The sequence below is a fragment of the Bos mutus genome, chromosome 7 (assembly GCF_027580195.1).
Source record: "Bos mutus isolate GX-2022 chromosome 7, NWIPB_WYAK_1.1, whole genome shotgun sequence".
NCBI classification, from domain to species: domain Eukaryota; kingdom Metazoa; phylum Chordata; class Mammalia; order Artiodactyla; family Bovidae; genus Bos; species Bos mutus.
The window spans coordinates 93,326,977-93,342,068 of NC_091623.1; the positions used below are offsets into that span (position 1 = coordinate 93,326,977).

Sequence of the window (15,092 nt, forward strand, 5' to 3'; positions counted from 1 at the left end):
TGGATCACAACAAACTGAGGAAAATTCTTAAGAAGTTGGGAATACCAGACCATTTTACCTGCCTCCTGTGGAACTTGTATGCAAGTCAAGAAGCAACAGTTAGAACTGGACATAGAACAATGGACTTGTTCCAACTTGGGAACGAAGTACATCAAGGCTGTATATTGTAACCCTGCTTATTTTACTTATATGCACAGTACCTCATGGGAGGTGCCAGGCTGGATGAATCATAAGCTGGAATCAAGATTGTCAGGAAAAATATCAACAATCTCAAATACGCAGATGATACCACTCTGATGGCAGAAAGTGAAGAGGAACTAAAGAGCCTCTTGTTGAGGGTGAAAGAGGCGAGTGACAAAGCTGGTTTAAAACTCAACATTCAAAAAACTAAGATCATGGCATCAGAAAACTAATTTCATGGCAAATAGATGAGAAAAAGTGTAAACGGTGTCTAATTTTATTTTCTTGGGCTCCAGAATCACTGCTGATGGTCAGTTTCATGAAATTCACTTTCATGACTGCAGTCATGAAATTAAAAAATGCTTGCTCCTTGGAAGAAAAGCTATAACAAACCTAGACTGCATATTAAAAAGCAGAGACATCACTTTGTCGACAGAGATCCATATAATCAAAGGTATGGTTTTTCCAGTAGTCATGTGCAGATGTGTAGGTTGGACCATAAAGAGAAGGCTGAGTGCCTAAGAATTGGTGCTTTTGAACTGTAGTGCTAGAGAAGATTCTTGAGAGTCCCTTGAACCATAAGGAGATTGAACCAGTCAATCCTAAAGGAAATCAACCCTGAATATTCATTAAAAAGACTAATGCTAAAGCTGAAGCTCCAATACTTTGGCCACCTGATACGAAGAGCCTACTCATTGGAAAATACTCTGATGCTGGGAAAGGTGGAGGGCAAGAGAAAAAGGGGGCAACAGAGGGATGAGAGGGGGTGACAGAGGGATGAGATGATTAGATGGCATCACCGACTCAGTGGACATGGGTTTGAGCAAACTCTGGGAGATGGTGAAGGATAGGGAAGCCTGGGGTGCTTCAGTTTATGGGATCACAAAGAGTCAGACACAACTTCGCAACTCAACAACAACAACAACAAGTTAGTAACGGTCCTTGGCTCTTCAGGTGGCAAATTTCCTGCATGTATTTCCCTAATGGATTCCTGGAAAAGCACTGTTATTGCCTTAGGTTTCCAAACAAAATGAAAAAATGTTTTTCCTATCAACCTTCAATGTCTCATATCTGGTAACAAGCTAAGTGAAGGAAACAAAGCAGCCAGAGCTCAGGGATGCCAGCTAAGTCCTTGCGCAGGGAGATGAGACACGGTGACGTTGAAAAACCAAGAGAAAAGTTTTCGCCTATAAGTGTAACATTTACTAATATTTTTAAGGTGCAAAAAAAGAGAGACAGTGATGTGAATGACAGGCATCTTCTTCTTCTGAGGTCTGCTTTGCAGCCCAGGAACTTGATCGGTTTAAGCAGTATGCTTTACAAGGTTGAGGACCTGGGCTCCATCTCCTCCAGCACAAAGCACAGACCCTTATCTTCGGTAACATGGGATGCTCTAGTCAGTTTTTTGTAAGTCCACATGGTTAGCCATAGGAGGCTTTAATTATCACCCCTTCCGAGGAAACAGATTTCCACCACCTCTACCATCATCACATTGAAAACAATCAGAAGCGTATACGCTCCTGATGCTTTGTGCAAAATGCCAGGCAACTCGTAGCAGTTGGCTTGAAAATGAATCCACACGACAGGCATCTGACAGGCAGATGGCTCCGCAACTTTCTCACGGGAGAGAGAGAGCAACAGGAATGCTCCATGCTTGAGGAACGAGAACATGTTCAAAACAGAACAGGGAACTGCCGCCCACTTCCTTCATGTAAGTTTGGAAGGCTTTTTTTTTTATTGATTTGAAGGCTATCACCCTGAACTGACATGGTTCTGCAATTGCAGTGTTAGGTTTACCTGGCCATATCCTGACACTTGGATAGAGGTTTATCTCAAGCTGGGGGCTGCTAATTCTTCCAAAACCTTGGTTTCTGGGAGTTGTTTATTCAGCAGTAATCTACAGATTCTCTGGTCTTTACTTGACTGAAAGAAATGAATCCTCAGCATTTTTCATTATAAACATTATATAATGCCCTGGGAGAGAATACAGCAGCAAACCAGGCAGACAGTGTTCCCAGGGGCACCAGGACCCAGTGAAATGCCTGGCACACCTTTGGCACTTACTCATCGAGCGAATACACAAATAACGACTGGGCTGAGCTTGTCAAGTTCACAGTAATGTTTCTTCTCAATGCTTTGCGTCTTTGCAACCACAGACTTCTGTCTCATCTTTTAGCCACAGTTTTAATTTTTCTTGGCCAATGTTATACTTGAATTTGATTCATAAACTAAAAATTATGGACCATTATAAATATCTTAGAATTTGTCTCTGGGTACCTTTTCCTGGCCAAATCTTTATAGTCAAGAGATGTCAAGCCACACTGCACTATCCCCAACTTCCCTGCAAAGACTTACTAAAATAAAATAAAATTGTCTTATCCGAGTTACAAAAACAGAAAAAGTTATGAAATGTTCTGCTGTACAAATGCAGAATTATATTAATAATGTAGTGTTAACTTAGTTCCTCAATTGTAGTATCATGCTGAACTTTCACATATTGCCATTTTTCTTATTCATAATAGTTCAATTACTAAGGAATTACCTTTCAATTAATAATTACTGAAAATCATTATAAGACATCAGTTTTTATACACAATTATATCATTGCTTGAGAGTCCCCATTTTCAAAAGAAAATTTATAACACCACAGTGAAAAACAAAGAGAAATCTCATTTTCGAAGGTAAATGTAGTAGTCTAAGTAGTAGATAATTAAGGAGCTTATATAGCATATGCTATTATTATCATTCTCAATGGCTGAATACTAATGAGTTTAACTGCCTTTGAGCTATATATTTTTAAATATGGGTAGAAGGTACAATCTCACAGTAAATTTAAATGGCTTATTAAAGGCCTTTACATGGCAACAGTGTCATGTCAGAGATGAATGGTGTTTCTAATTTGCTAGCCACTTGGGTCAAGTTTTCTTGAAGCAGGAAGCATATTTATATAAGTAATCATCACACAAACAGCCTTTTGGGAAAAGCTGTTTGTGAGCGTTTAACATTTTTGAAGTATGCTTTTGTATATCTTCTAAATGAGCATTTTATAGGCATTGGGCCAAAGCGCTTTAAACCCACAATCCTTAACTCAAGCATAACTGCCTGAGTGCAGGAAGATCCATGGGGCATGGGGTCTGGGTTTGAGCCCCTTTATATTTGAATAACACTTTTAGGGACCTTGCTATTTAATGTGTGGGGGTGGAGTGGATAGGCAGCAGCATCTGCAGCACCTAGGAGCTTGTAAGAAACGGGGAAACTCCACCACAGACCCACTGAACCATAATCTGCAGTCAAACAAGATGCTCTATGGTTTGTAAGCAGTGCCCCGAGACCCCAAACCTGTACTTTCTGGTGCCCACACACAGGTCATGGTGTCCCTTTCTCTTTCCTTCTCATTTCTAGAATATCCTTTTTGGAGAATAACATTCTCTCAGCCCATGCTTCCCCTATCTTATCACTCCCACACCCACTCCCCAGACCCAAATGAACTTTGCAACACCTGACAACCTGATTTTTATCAAGAACCCACTTCTGCTCTCCACCTGACATCATCCAAGGGCTTCCTGCTGCTGAATGACCAGGGGGATCTCAAGACATTGTAACAGCTCCTAAGGCTGTGCCTTCATTCTGCTCTCCTGTGCCTGAGCCTCCCACAATCCTCTCAGTGGGATTGTGCACTGAAATCCCACTCGAATCCAGTCAGCTTCCCCTTGCCATTGGAATCCCTTCTGTTCTTGAGAGAGGATTTCTTCATCCATGTTTCCACTCATGGAAAGCTGCCTTCCTCCAACCTAGCCATCAACTTTTCTGCTGACATTCGTGATGGATTGAAAGGATGAAAGGGAATCATGCCAGATGTTCGGGGGACTCACAGGCAGGGTTTACTCTGTAGAGGGAATTGCATGCAGTTACTCCCAACCCACTTGGCAGCCCCCTGCTCATACTTCATTTGGCCCCACCCATGCATTGAGAGGCTCAGCCAGCAGCAGATGCCCAGAGGCAATTGGACTTCCAAACCAGACCCAGACTGGCCAGCCAGCTGGCCCCTAAAAGCCATTTGGTCCCTCAGTTCCAAACTGTGCCAGGACGAAGGGCTCTAAAAATAGTGAACTGGGCATTTAGAAGCGCGTTACAGGTTTAGGCTCTGTGGGCCAGGGGTTAGCACGGCCAATGGTAAAGGGTACAATCTGGGGTCAGCCAGGTGAGGACCCCTTCAGATTCCTCTGGAGTGGTCAGCACCCACAACAGATTTCTTTAATCAGAGGAGACTGGCAGGGGGAGAAACAAGATGGCTTTCTGGCCGAAGTGAGTCCGAGGACCGAGTTTAGACCTTCCGTTCTTCTTGAGACCAACGAACCAATGCTTCTCTGCATGCTTCTTGGATATGTAGGTGTTGTAATGGTTTTCCTCCAACCTTTCCAGGAACAAACATTCCTCATTGGGTGTCTGCTAAAAAAAATAATAAAACCAGAGAGAGTAGAATAATTAGTGAGTGGTTTTCGGTGGGGTTCCTCTGTTTACTAGTTGTGTGACCTTGGGCAAGTTAGTGAGGCTCTCGTGCTTCACTTTTTTTTGTTCATTGAAGCAAATACTGGGAAAATAAGGGAACCTGTGCCTGAGGCTAGAAATGAGGACTTCGGTGAGCCTTCAGTGTGCGTCTGCTGTTACGCAAGCTCTTCTCGTGTCTGTTGTGCTCAGGACCCTGCACTCTCCCATGGAGGAAATCCTGAATGACTTTAAGTACCTCAAGCACAAGGCTGAATCTTTTGTCTCTGTGGAGACCTGACACCTAGGTTTGACCGTGAGAAACATCCAAAATAGGGGAGACCAGATTGTGATGCTGTGGGCCCTTCTTAGGTGTGATCCTGAGGAGTAAATGAAACCTGCCGATTTTACTTTACACCCTGGTGATTTTCACTAACAACATCAGGATTTTACTTTAGTGCTATTGTGAACATGCTGCTGCTGCTGTACTGCTAAGTCGCTTCAGTCGTGTCCTACTCTGAGCGACCCCATAGACGACAGCCCTTCAGGCTCCCCCGTCCCTGGGATTCTCCAGGCAAGAACACTGGAGTGGGTTGCCATTTCCTTCTCCTATACATGAAAGTGAAAACTGAAAGTGAAGTCGCTCAGTCGTGTCCGACTCTTCCCGACCCCATGGACTGTAGCCTACCAGGCTCCTCCGTCCATGGGATTTTCCAGGCAAAAGTACTGGAGTGGGTTGCCATTGCCTTCTCCATTATGAACATGAGTGCACAAAATATGTCCTGAGCACAAAACACATCCTGAACATAAAGGGTTTTTTTTTTTTTAATGAAAATAACTTTATATGTTGCTACTTATCAAAAGAATGGTACTTGTAAAAATCACAGCTTCACTTTAAAAACAGAAAGAAAAAAATCACCCCAAAGCATATCCATTCAGATATAGGCATCTGTTAACAGTTGATGAACTTCCTTCCATACATCTTTATGTATGAGCATACAGAGACTAGATAGGCCATATGGATATAGATTTAGGATGTTATCAAAATGGCATGTTATCTCTGCTGTTTTAAAAATGGGTGATAAACCTATGAAAACATTTAATCTCACTAGCAAGAAGATGCAAATTAAAAAATGATTTAACTTATGTTGGTTATAATAATCTTAAAAAGATTTACAAGGCTTAGTATTGGGGAGAGTGTGGGGAATAGGCACTTTTACATACAGTTGGTGAGATAAATTGGTGGAAACTTTTTGAGGGGACTTTTGCATATGCTGAAGCTGAAACTCCAATACTTTAACCACCTGATGTGAAGAACTGACTCATTAAAAAAGACCCTGATGCTGGGAAAGATTGAAGGCAAGAGGAGAAGGGGATGAAGAAGATGAGAAGATTGGATGGCATCACCAACTCGATGGACATGAGTTTGAGCAAGCTCTGGGAGTTGGTAATAGACAGGAAGGCCTAGCGTGCTGCAGTCCATGGGGTCGCAAAGAATTGGACACGACTGAGTGACTGAATTGAACTTGCATATGCATCAAAATTTAAAGTATTCATTACCCTTGACTCAGTGATTTCCCTTCTAGGGATTGACACTTCTGAGATAGTTGAGCCAGTGTAAAACTATATTTTCAAAAGCTGTTCTTTGAAATATTGGCTATAATGATAACAAGGGAAACAATATAAGTACCCATGGAAAGGTGATTGGTTAAGTGGAGAGCAGTATGTCCACGTGAAAGGATCCAATGCAACTGTCAGTTTATTAACTGGATAGATAGTTAAAACATTTTAAATTGTGCAATTACATTGAAAATATCTACCAACGATTACTTTTCTTTTTTTTTTTTTTACTAAAATGCATGTTAGAATGGGAGGGATTCCAGTTCTTGGCACTTTCTATTTGTCAAGATTTCAGAATACATTAATTATGTTTGGACATAAGACAGGAATTTTAAAATACATGTGCTCTGTATTGACTTAGCTCCAATTCCAAGTCATGTGATGTCTGTATTATCTGTTCACTCAGCAGCGATTGGCAAGTCCCTTTCTGGTGGTTTCCAGTCCTATTGTTTATTCTCTACTGGTGAGCATGTTTGTCTGTATAGACTGTCAGTCCTTCTGAGGAAAGAGATGGAATCTTGTCAGCCTTGTGTCTCCTCCCCAACACAGAGAACTTGCACATAAGAGGTGCTCACCAAGTAGGTGATGAATGTACTTTCATTCTTGAGTTCATCTGAAGTATTCAGTGAGGTTATCTCTGATTAGTAAGGAACTACATAAAAGGATTATGCAGTGAAAGTGACAGATAGATTCAAGGGATTAGATCTGATAGAATGCCAGAAGAACTATGGATGGAAGTTCCTAACATTGTATACGAGGCGGTGATCAAAACCATTCCCAAGAAAAAGAAATGCAGAAAGGCAAAATGGTTGTCTGAGGAGGCCTTACAAATAGCTGAGACAGAAGAGAAGTGAGGCAATGAGAAAAGCAAAGATATACCCATCTGAATGCAGAGTTCCAAAGAATAGCAAAGAGAGATAAGAAAGCCTATCTAAGTGATCAATGCAAAGAAATAGAGGAAAACAATAGAATGGGGAAGACTAGAGATCTCTTCAATAAAATTAGAAATACCAAGGGAACATTTCATGCAAAGATGGGTACAATAAAGGACAAAAATGGTATGGACCTAACAGAAGCAAAAGATATTAAGAAGAGGTGGCAAGAATACACAAAAGAACTACACAAAAAAGATTTTCATGACCCAGATAACCACGATGGTGTGATCACTCACCTAGAGCCAGACATTTTCGAGTGTGAAGTCAAGTGGGCCTTAGGAAGCATCACTATGAACAAAGCTAGTGGAGATGATGGAATTCCAGCTGAGCTGTTTCAAATCCTAAAAGATGATGCTGTGAAAGTCCTGCACTCAATACGTCAGCAAATTTGGAAAACTCAGCAGTGGTCATAGGACTGGAAAAGGTCAGTTTTCATTCCAATCTCAAAGAAGAGCAATGCCAAAGAATGCTCAAACTACCTCAGAGTTGCACTCATTTCACATGCTAGCAAAGTAATGCTCAAAATTCTCCAAGCCAGGCTTCAACAGTACATGAACCAAGAAATTCCAGATGTACAAGCTGGATTTAGAAAATGCAAAGGAACCAGAGATCAAATTGCCAACATCCATTGGATCATACAAAAAGCAAGAGAATTCCAGAAAAACATCTACTTCTGCTTCATTGACTATGCTAGTCTTTGACTGTATGGATCACAACAAACTGTGGAAAATTCTTAAAGAAAGGGGAATACCAGACCACCTTACCTGCCTCCTAAGAAATCTGTATGCAGGTCAAGAAGCAACAGTTAGAACCAGACACAGAACAACGGACCGGTTCCAGATTGGGAAAGGAGTGCATCAAGGCTGTATATTGTCATCCTGCTTATTTTACTTATAAGGAAGTACTTCATGTGCAATTTGGGCTGGATGAAGCACAAGCTGGAATCAGGATTGCTGGGAAAAATATCAGTAACCTCAGATATGCAGATGACACCACACTTATGGAAGAAAGTGAAGAAGAACTAAAGATCCTCTTGATGAAGGTGAGAGAAGAGAGTGAAAAAAGCTGGCTTAAAACTCGACATTCAAAAAACTAAGATCATGGCATCCAGTCCCACCACTTCATGGCAAATAGATGGAGAAACAATGGAAGCAGTGACTGATGTTATTTTCTTGGGCTCCAAAATCACTGCAGATGGTGACTGCAGCCATGAAATTAAAAGACACTTGCTCCTTGGAAGAAAAGCTATAACAAACCTAGACAGCATATTAAAAACCAAAGAGATTACCTTGCCAACAAAGGTCCGTCAAGTCAAAGCTATGGTTTTTCCAGTAGTCATGTGCAGTGTGAGAGTTAGACCCTAAAGAGAAGGCTGAGTGCCTAAGAATTGGTGCTTTTGAACTGTAGTGCTGGAGAAGATTCTTGAGAGTCCCTTGAACCATAAGGAAATCCAGTCAATCCTAAAGGAAATCAACCCTGAATATTCATTAAAAAGACTGATGCTAAAGCTGAAGCTCCAATACTTTGGCCACCTCATAACAATGAACTTACTCATTGGAAAATACCTTGATGCTGGGAAAGATGGAGAGCAAGAGAAGAGGGCCACAGAGGACGAGATGGTTGGATGGCATCACTGACTTAATGGACATGAGTTTGAGCAAACTCCGGGAGATGGTGAAGGACAGGAAAGCCCGGCATGCTGCAGTCCATGGGATTGCAAAGAGTTGGACACGACTGAGTGACTGAACAACAACAACAACAGCAGTGTAATAGGAGGTATTCTGCTCCTTATTCATCTCTAGTCTAGTGCAGTGACAGCTGGATGAGAAACTTTAGACCATTTTGGAACAAGATAGGATATAGATGTCATATTTGATTAGGCGACTCTGCTGCCTCTGGAGGAACTTACCCAGACATTACTGTCTGATGTACATCATCGGGGTGGGAGGAGGTTGGCAGTGTTGGACGCAGGTGGGTTATCCACTCTCCTGCAGGGAGGACTCACCCTATGACAGCCCTCCGTGGGTGTCAGGCCTGGGTGCTGTGATGAAGCTGAGGACGGCCACGTCCCCCACCTGATGTGTCTATTACACAAGAGCAGTTGACACACACAGAATTGCTGAGTCACAGGCTGAGTCAGAGGCCAAATTGGAAATGCTCTATCTGTGCTTCAACCAGGATTTGTCAGCACTTACTGTGCACTTCGTGCAGTGCCATGGGCCTGAGGATTAACAGCTGATTCATGCCTCTTGTTCTAGTTAATTTTTTATATTTAGCATGAAAAAGAATGAGGTGAAAGTGTTAGTCACTCAGTCATGTCTGACTCTTTGCGACCCCATGTCATGCTTTCCCCCAATTACGTAGGCGACAGATACCCACTATAGAAAATTTGGAAAATACAAAAAAGCATTCACGTATTATAAAGTCATCCATTCACCATTCCCAAAGATAAATATATTAATGTTTTAGAGCCTTTCAAACTTTTAAAAAAAATATGTACTTTCCACGTATAAAAATTTGTATCTGGATAAATAAATACCTACTATTGGCTAAGAGCATGGGGCAGAGCTCTGAGATATTTTAGAACTTTGCTTCATCAATGAAGGCAGATGAAAATTAGAATGATATATTAAGATCACCCTGGGCATATTTCAGGTGAATCAGTGACATCCAAGACTATGGTTAGAGAAGCAGGTATTTCAGTCCTAGAGGAAATGGAATTTAGGGGTATTCTCCATCAAAGTTTTATACAAGTAAGAGAAGGCTATAATAAACATCAGGATTGACTTAAAGAAAAGCCATAAAACTGTAACATATGATAATGAAGGTAAGGAATTTGTAAAGCAGTTGCCTTATAGCTGTCATTGCTCCGTGTGTATGGATTCTGTGTGTTGTCTTTCTGACTCTCCTGACCTATGTAAGTATGCGGTAATAACTGTTCATCACCGTCTTTGCTTGAGATACAGCTCAGAGTAGGTGAGTAACTTGCCAAACTGGCAGAGATATGAGATTAAGTTATGAGTCTGAGACTGATTGATGGATTGGTCTATTGATTTCATTACAAATTGGAAGATCTGCCTTAAAAAAAAAAACTCTCACTTTCAGTCACAGCCTAGCTCCAAACCCTTTCAAGTTGTCCAAATCAATCTGTATTTAAGCGAACAGCCTACAGGAGTCAGCTGTTCCTCCGATGGTCTCATCTGCTGAGCCCTAGTGGGCAGCATGAAAAAGATGAACTGTGTTCAAATCCCTAGCCCTAGCTGAAATTCCAGCTTCAAGAAAAAGTTTGAATTGTCACTTGGCAATTTGATTTAAGTTAAAGGGAGCCCCGGACTGAAATTCCCATGCTGGCTGCCTTTTGGTAGATGTCTTCATAAAAGGGAAGAAGGGGGTTTGGTGAAGCCTTAATGTTCAGTTGTTAGGCTACAGAGAAGGGATTATTGAAATCCGGAAATAATTCCAAAACGTGCAACCATTGGCTTTAGCTCTCTCAATTTAAATCGTTTACCAGAGAGATGAATAGGGACAAAATCAAATTGCCCCTGTTTCCTTCCTTTCTCAGAAAGATCAGTATGTACTGAGTCAGACATGTGTAAAGCCTTAAGTAAAAGAGGGAAGGAGCAGGATTTTAGCCACTGAATAAGCTCTTAGACTGTGCTTCTCCAGGGCAGGGATGTGTCTATTCATTACCCTCCCCACTCCCACCCCTGCCCCCCACCCCTGTTTGTTGAATTAACTTATTAAACTTTTTATCCTTTTAGGTGACCCTTCCAGAATAAAAGGACTGTTTTAAAAGTTTTATGTATGACGTATCAACTGCGAGAGTCTGGGCTCTGCAGTTTTTATAAAAAGCATAAGAGACATACCTATATAACCCATGGCACATGCTCAGGAAGCATTTTTGGAATGAATGAACGAATGAATGAAGTGGGATTGGGTATTCTGGAGCAAGTGACTGGATGAGTTACTAAAATTTCAATCAATGTTTTCTCTTTGTGATAATATGTGATAATATGTTGGAGTATTTTGAGAGAATACCGCAAGAAACTCTTATGTTTGTGCCTAAAATAAGGCAGTGTGGAGGGTGGGAATCCTGCTGGAAAAAATAACAAACAGAGACTAATTGGTGCTTTATAGTTTGCATCACTCCATGTAACAAGATTTCTGGAAACCTCAAACCTTGGCTGCGTCTGGAAGCATGTCAGCCTCATACTTACTGAGCCGTACAAAAGCCCGTCGGTGTCCATGGCCAAGAACTGGCCAGTCTCCGTACTCTTAATATACACCTCCCCTATGCTTTCCGCACAGAGCTGCAGCTGAACTGAAATAAAAATAACACGAGCAAAAGTAAATAAACACTAAGCCTTTGCCGATAGAGTCTGGCAGCCAGGACAGTTAGCCATGGAAAATTCTGCTCATTCATCTCACAGAGCCCTCAAGGATGAGCCTCATATTAATCAAAACATAGAAATACAGTTCCTTTTTCTTTGCCCTCCAAAGAAAGCCGTCTGTTGGGAGTCATGTTCTCGAGGGAAGGAGAGGTGGTGGCAGGCTCGCCCACCCGTCTCTGCCTCGTTTGTGACCCCACATGCACTTCACAGGGCAGGGTCAGGGGAGGAAGCTCATTCACTTCCCTGGATCCAGCATCCCAGCAAGTGATCTTGGGGTACCACAGAGTCGGCAGCTGGCCAGCCTGAGGCTGTTCAGCTTCAGCTCTCAACCTGCTTTGGCAGGAGTGCTTTTTATGGCCTGGGCCTTCCTTTCATGGGTGCTTTTCATGGACAGATTGTTATTTTTCAAAATCTAATAGTGTTATTTTCCCAGATGGAAGAGGTTCCCAGGAAGTTAGATTGCTTGGCACGTATGAAACTCAAGAAGCTCACCCACAATGAAGTTCAGTCAAGCCCCTGCCTCTGTGGCAACCCCACTTGGGTACTGGTAGAGGGGAAATCCTGACCTCTGACAGGGAGAATGAAAAAGGTACCTGGGATGGGAGTAGTGGTTCTCACCTGGGGATGATTTTGTTCTGCAGGGGACAGGTAGCCATGTATGTAGACTCTTTGGGTTGTCCCAGCTAGGGTGGGATAGTGCTACCCTCATCCAGCAAGTAGAAGCCGGGCATACTGCTTAACATCCCACAGTGCCCAGGGAACCCCTTCACAGCAAGGAATTATTCAGCCCCAAAAGTCAGTAGTGCCAAGGTTGGGAAACACTGAGGTTAAGGGTAAAGACTGAGATGCTCCGAGTTACCCCCTCTCCAGTTACACTGACTGATACTCCCATGGTGCCTTGCCCACTTCGGGACAATTTCATTGGTCCTAACCATTGTTATGATCAGGAGTGAAATCTGGACTGGGGACCAACTGAGCATCCAATAGTTCTTTGGGAGTCAGCTTTGTCAGAGGCCGAGGTACAGGGGATGCTAGAAGGAACACAGGCCTTCAGGTTGTACCCCTAGGCCCCTCATTGCTTTTCCTTGTTTTCATTTTTTATTTAATGTCTTAGAATCAGAAATGTATTCCCATGTTTCATACTTGGAAACACAGAAGAGGAGATGGTGAACGTCTTCCTTCTGCCCCTTCCAACCTCTCGCTCCCAATTGATGGGGGTCAAGACAGACAAGGATCCTTGCCCTTCGTCTGGGATACATTCTCCTGGGTAGACAGAGACAAACAAGTAAACTCCTCCTAGGTATATTTTGAGTGTGTTCTTCTAGAGAGATTTTATGTATGAGAAATAGACTTTATCCCTCCTGTCTTTTTGTTTTTTTCCTACACAAATGGTGAGATACCCTACAGTCCTATACCTGTGTTTTTCAGTTAAAACTGACTGGAAATCTTTCCACTGAAGCAGTGAAGGAGTTACCCTCCATCTTTGCCAATTGAATTGTGTCCTCTTACGTGGATGTGCGGTAATCATTTTACCACTTCCTTATTAGTATGTCTGTATCTTCTCATTTCCCTCTCTTTCCTTATCTTCTGATTCATCCCAAGGGTGATACGTAGTTACATCACCCTTATTGAAGACTCAGTTCTCTTGTCCTTGAAAGTCTTTGCTGCAGAGACTCAGGACCTCCACTCACTTCCTCTGGTGAGCAGTTTATTTAACTCATAAGAAGAAAGTGAGAAAGCACAATCTCCTTTGCCACCAGGCCTCCTGACTGCTTAGCTCTGAGAGGCAGTTATGAGAGCACAGGCCAGAGGCCTCCTCTCTCCAACCTCGGGTCCCACCACTCGCTCACTGAGTCACTGCTCCAGCCACGCCACTGCTTTCCCACACCAGTCTCTTTTCTGCCACAGGATCTTTGCACAGGCTCTCCCTCTGTCTGGTATTTCCTCTCTCCTAATAGTCACAAAGATGGTCCTTTTCCTCCTGGCCTCAGCCCCAAAGCCTTTCCTCAGAGAGGCCTTCCCCCCACAAGTACCCCACCACACTCTGCACAGCAAGTCCTTTCACTCCCACCCCAGGAGCCCTGGCACCCTAGTCCCTGCATCTTTGTCTTCCTCCTTCCTGGTTTGTTTCCTTCATGGCACTTAGTGTGCACTTATTTTTGTTGTTTAGGGCTTCACTCATTTATTTCTGCCTCCCCAGGGGAGTGTACACTTGGAAGAAAGGGCAGGAATTTTATCTGTCCTGTTTCCCCTTCAGTCTCCAGTGCCTCCCAGAGTGCTCTACACCCTGGGGAGAGCCAGTGTGTATTTGTTGACTGGACAATGTTAGGCTAATCTTTGCAGAGATGATTCTGTTGGCCCATCATTAGTAAGCTGTACATTTTGAATTGTGTTTCCAATAGTGCTTTGTGGGGTGAAGTAAGATGCGACTGAGTTGTGAGTTGTAAGGTTCAAGGCTGGGCTTTGCCACTTATGAGCAGGACCTTGGCTGGGTTGTTTAACTTTCAGGCCACAGTCTCCTTGTTAGTAAAATTGGAATGATTTAGATTCAATTTCTAGAGGTTTTTTCCAGCACTAGCAGTCTCAAAAGCGTGTAAATAAATTTAGTAATCGTGCTATATACAACAGAATATTATTTAACCATAAAAAGGAATAAAGTACTGGTGCATGCTACAACATGGCTGAACCTTGAAAGCATGTTAAGTGAAGAAGCTTACTCACAAAGGACCACACATTGTTTGATTCCATTTCAAATAAATGTCCAGAATAGGCAAAACCCATAGAGACAGGAAGTAGATTAGTGGTAGCCAGGGGCTGAGGAAGGGGTTGGAGAGAGAAGGGGAAACTATGGTTAAGAGGTATAGGGTTTCTTTTAGGGTGATGAAGGCTGACCGTAGAGATGGTTGCACAAATCTCTAAGAAAACCACTGTATGGCATACTTTAAATGGGTGAATTGTAAGGTATGTGAATGTATCTCAATAAAAAATTTTTTTCAATGCTCAGTATTTTCATTGACCTCTGATTTGCAGAGAATTTCACATGTGTTTTCTATCAGTTTCTCGGCATAATCCTGTATATTTAAGAGAGACCAAACTGCTACTGCTGCTAAGTCACATCAGTCGTGTCCGACTCTGTGCGACCCCATAGACGGCAGCCCACCAGGCTCCCCCGTCCCTGGGATTCTCCAGGCAAGAACACTGGAGTGGGTTGCCATTTCCTTCTCCGATGCATGAAAGTGAAAAGGGAAAGTGAAGTTGCTCAGTCATGTCTGACTCTTAGCGATCCCATGGACTGCAGCCTACCAGGCTCCTCCGTCCATGGGATTTTCCAGGCAAGAGTACTGGAGTGGGGTGCCATCGCCTTCTCCAGAGAGACCAAAGGAAGGGAATAATTGTTTACTGATCATCTACAATGTGCCAGGCATCTTGCTAGTTTCTATCTTGGTATAAATAGTGTAAAACTGAAGAGTTTGGACTCAAG

General features: G+C 42.7%; 1 protein-coding gene across 7 annotated transcripts in view; it reads right to left on the bottom strand.

Annotated features, from left to right (window-relative positions):
- Window positions 1–1,360: 1,360 nt before the first annotated feature.
- FGF1 (fibroblast growth factor 1) overlaps window positions 1,361–15,092 on the bottom strand; it is a 106,600-nt gene continuing 92,868 nt past the window's right edge. For 5 of the 7 annotated variants that reach the window (XM_005904296.3, XM_070374536.1, XM_070374537.1 and 2 more), the window contains 2 exons: window positions 11,438–11,541; window positions 1,361–4,629 (listed from right to left, as the gene is read on the bottom strand). In XM_005904296.3, the coding sequence (XP_005904358.1) occupies window positions 4,435–4,629; window positions 11,438–11,541 (299 nt within the window). In that variant the 3' untranslated portion in view covers window positions 1,361–4,434. The remainder of the gene's footprint in view (window positions 4,630–11,437; window positions 11,542–15,092) is intronic. The other 2 variants (XM_070374540.1, XM_070374541.1) reach the window with 2 other exon arrangements.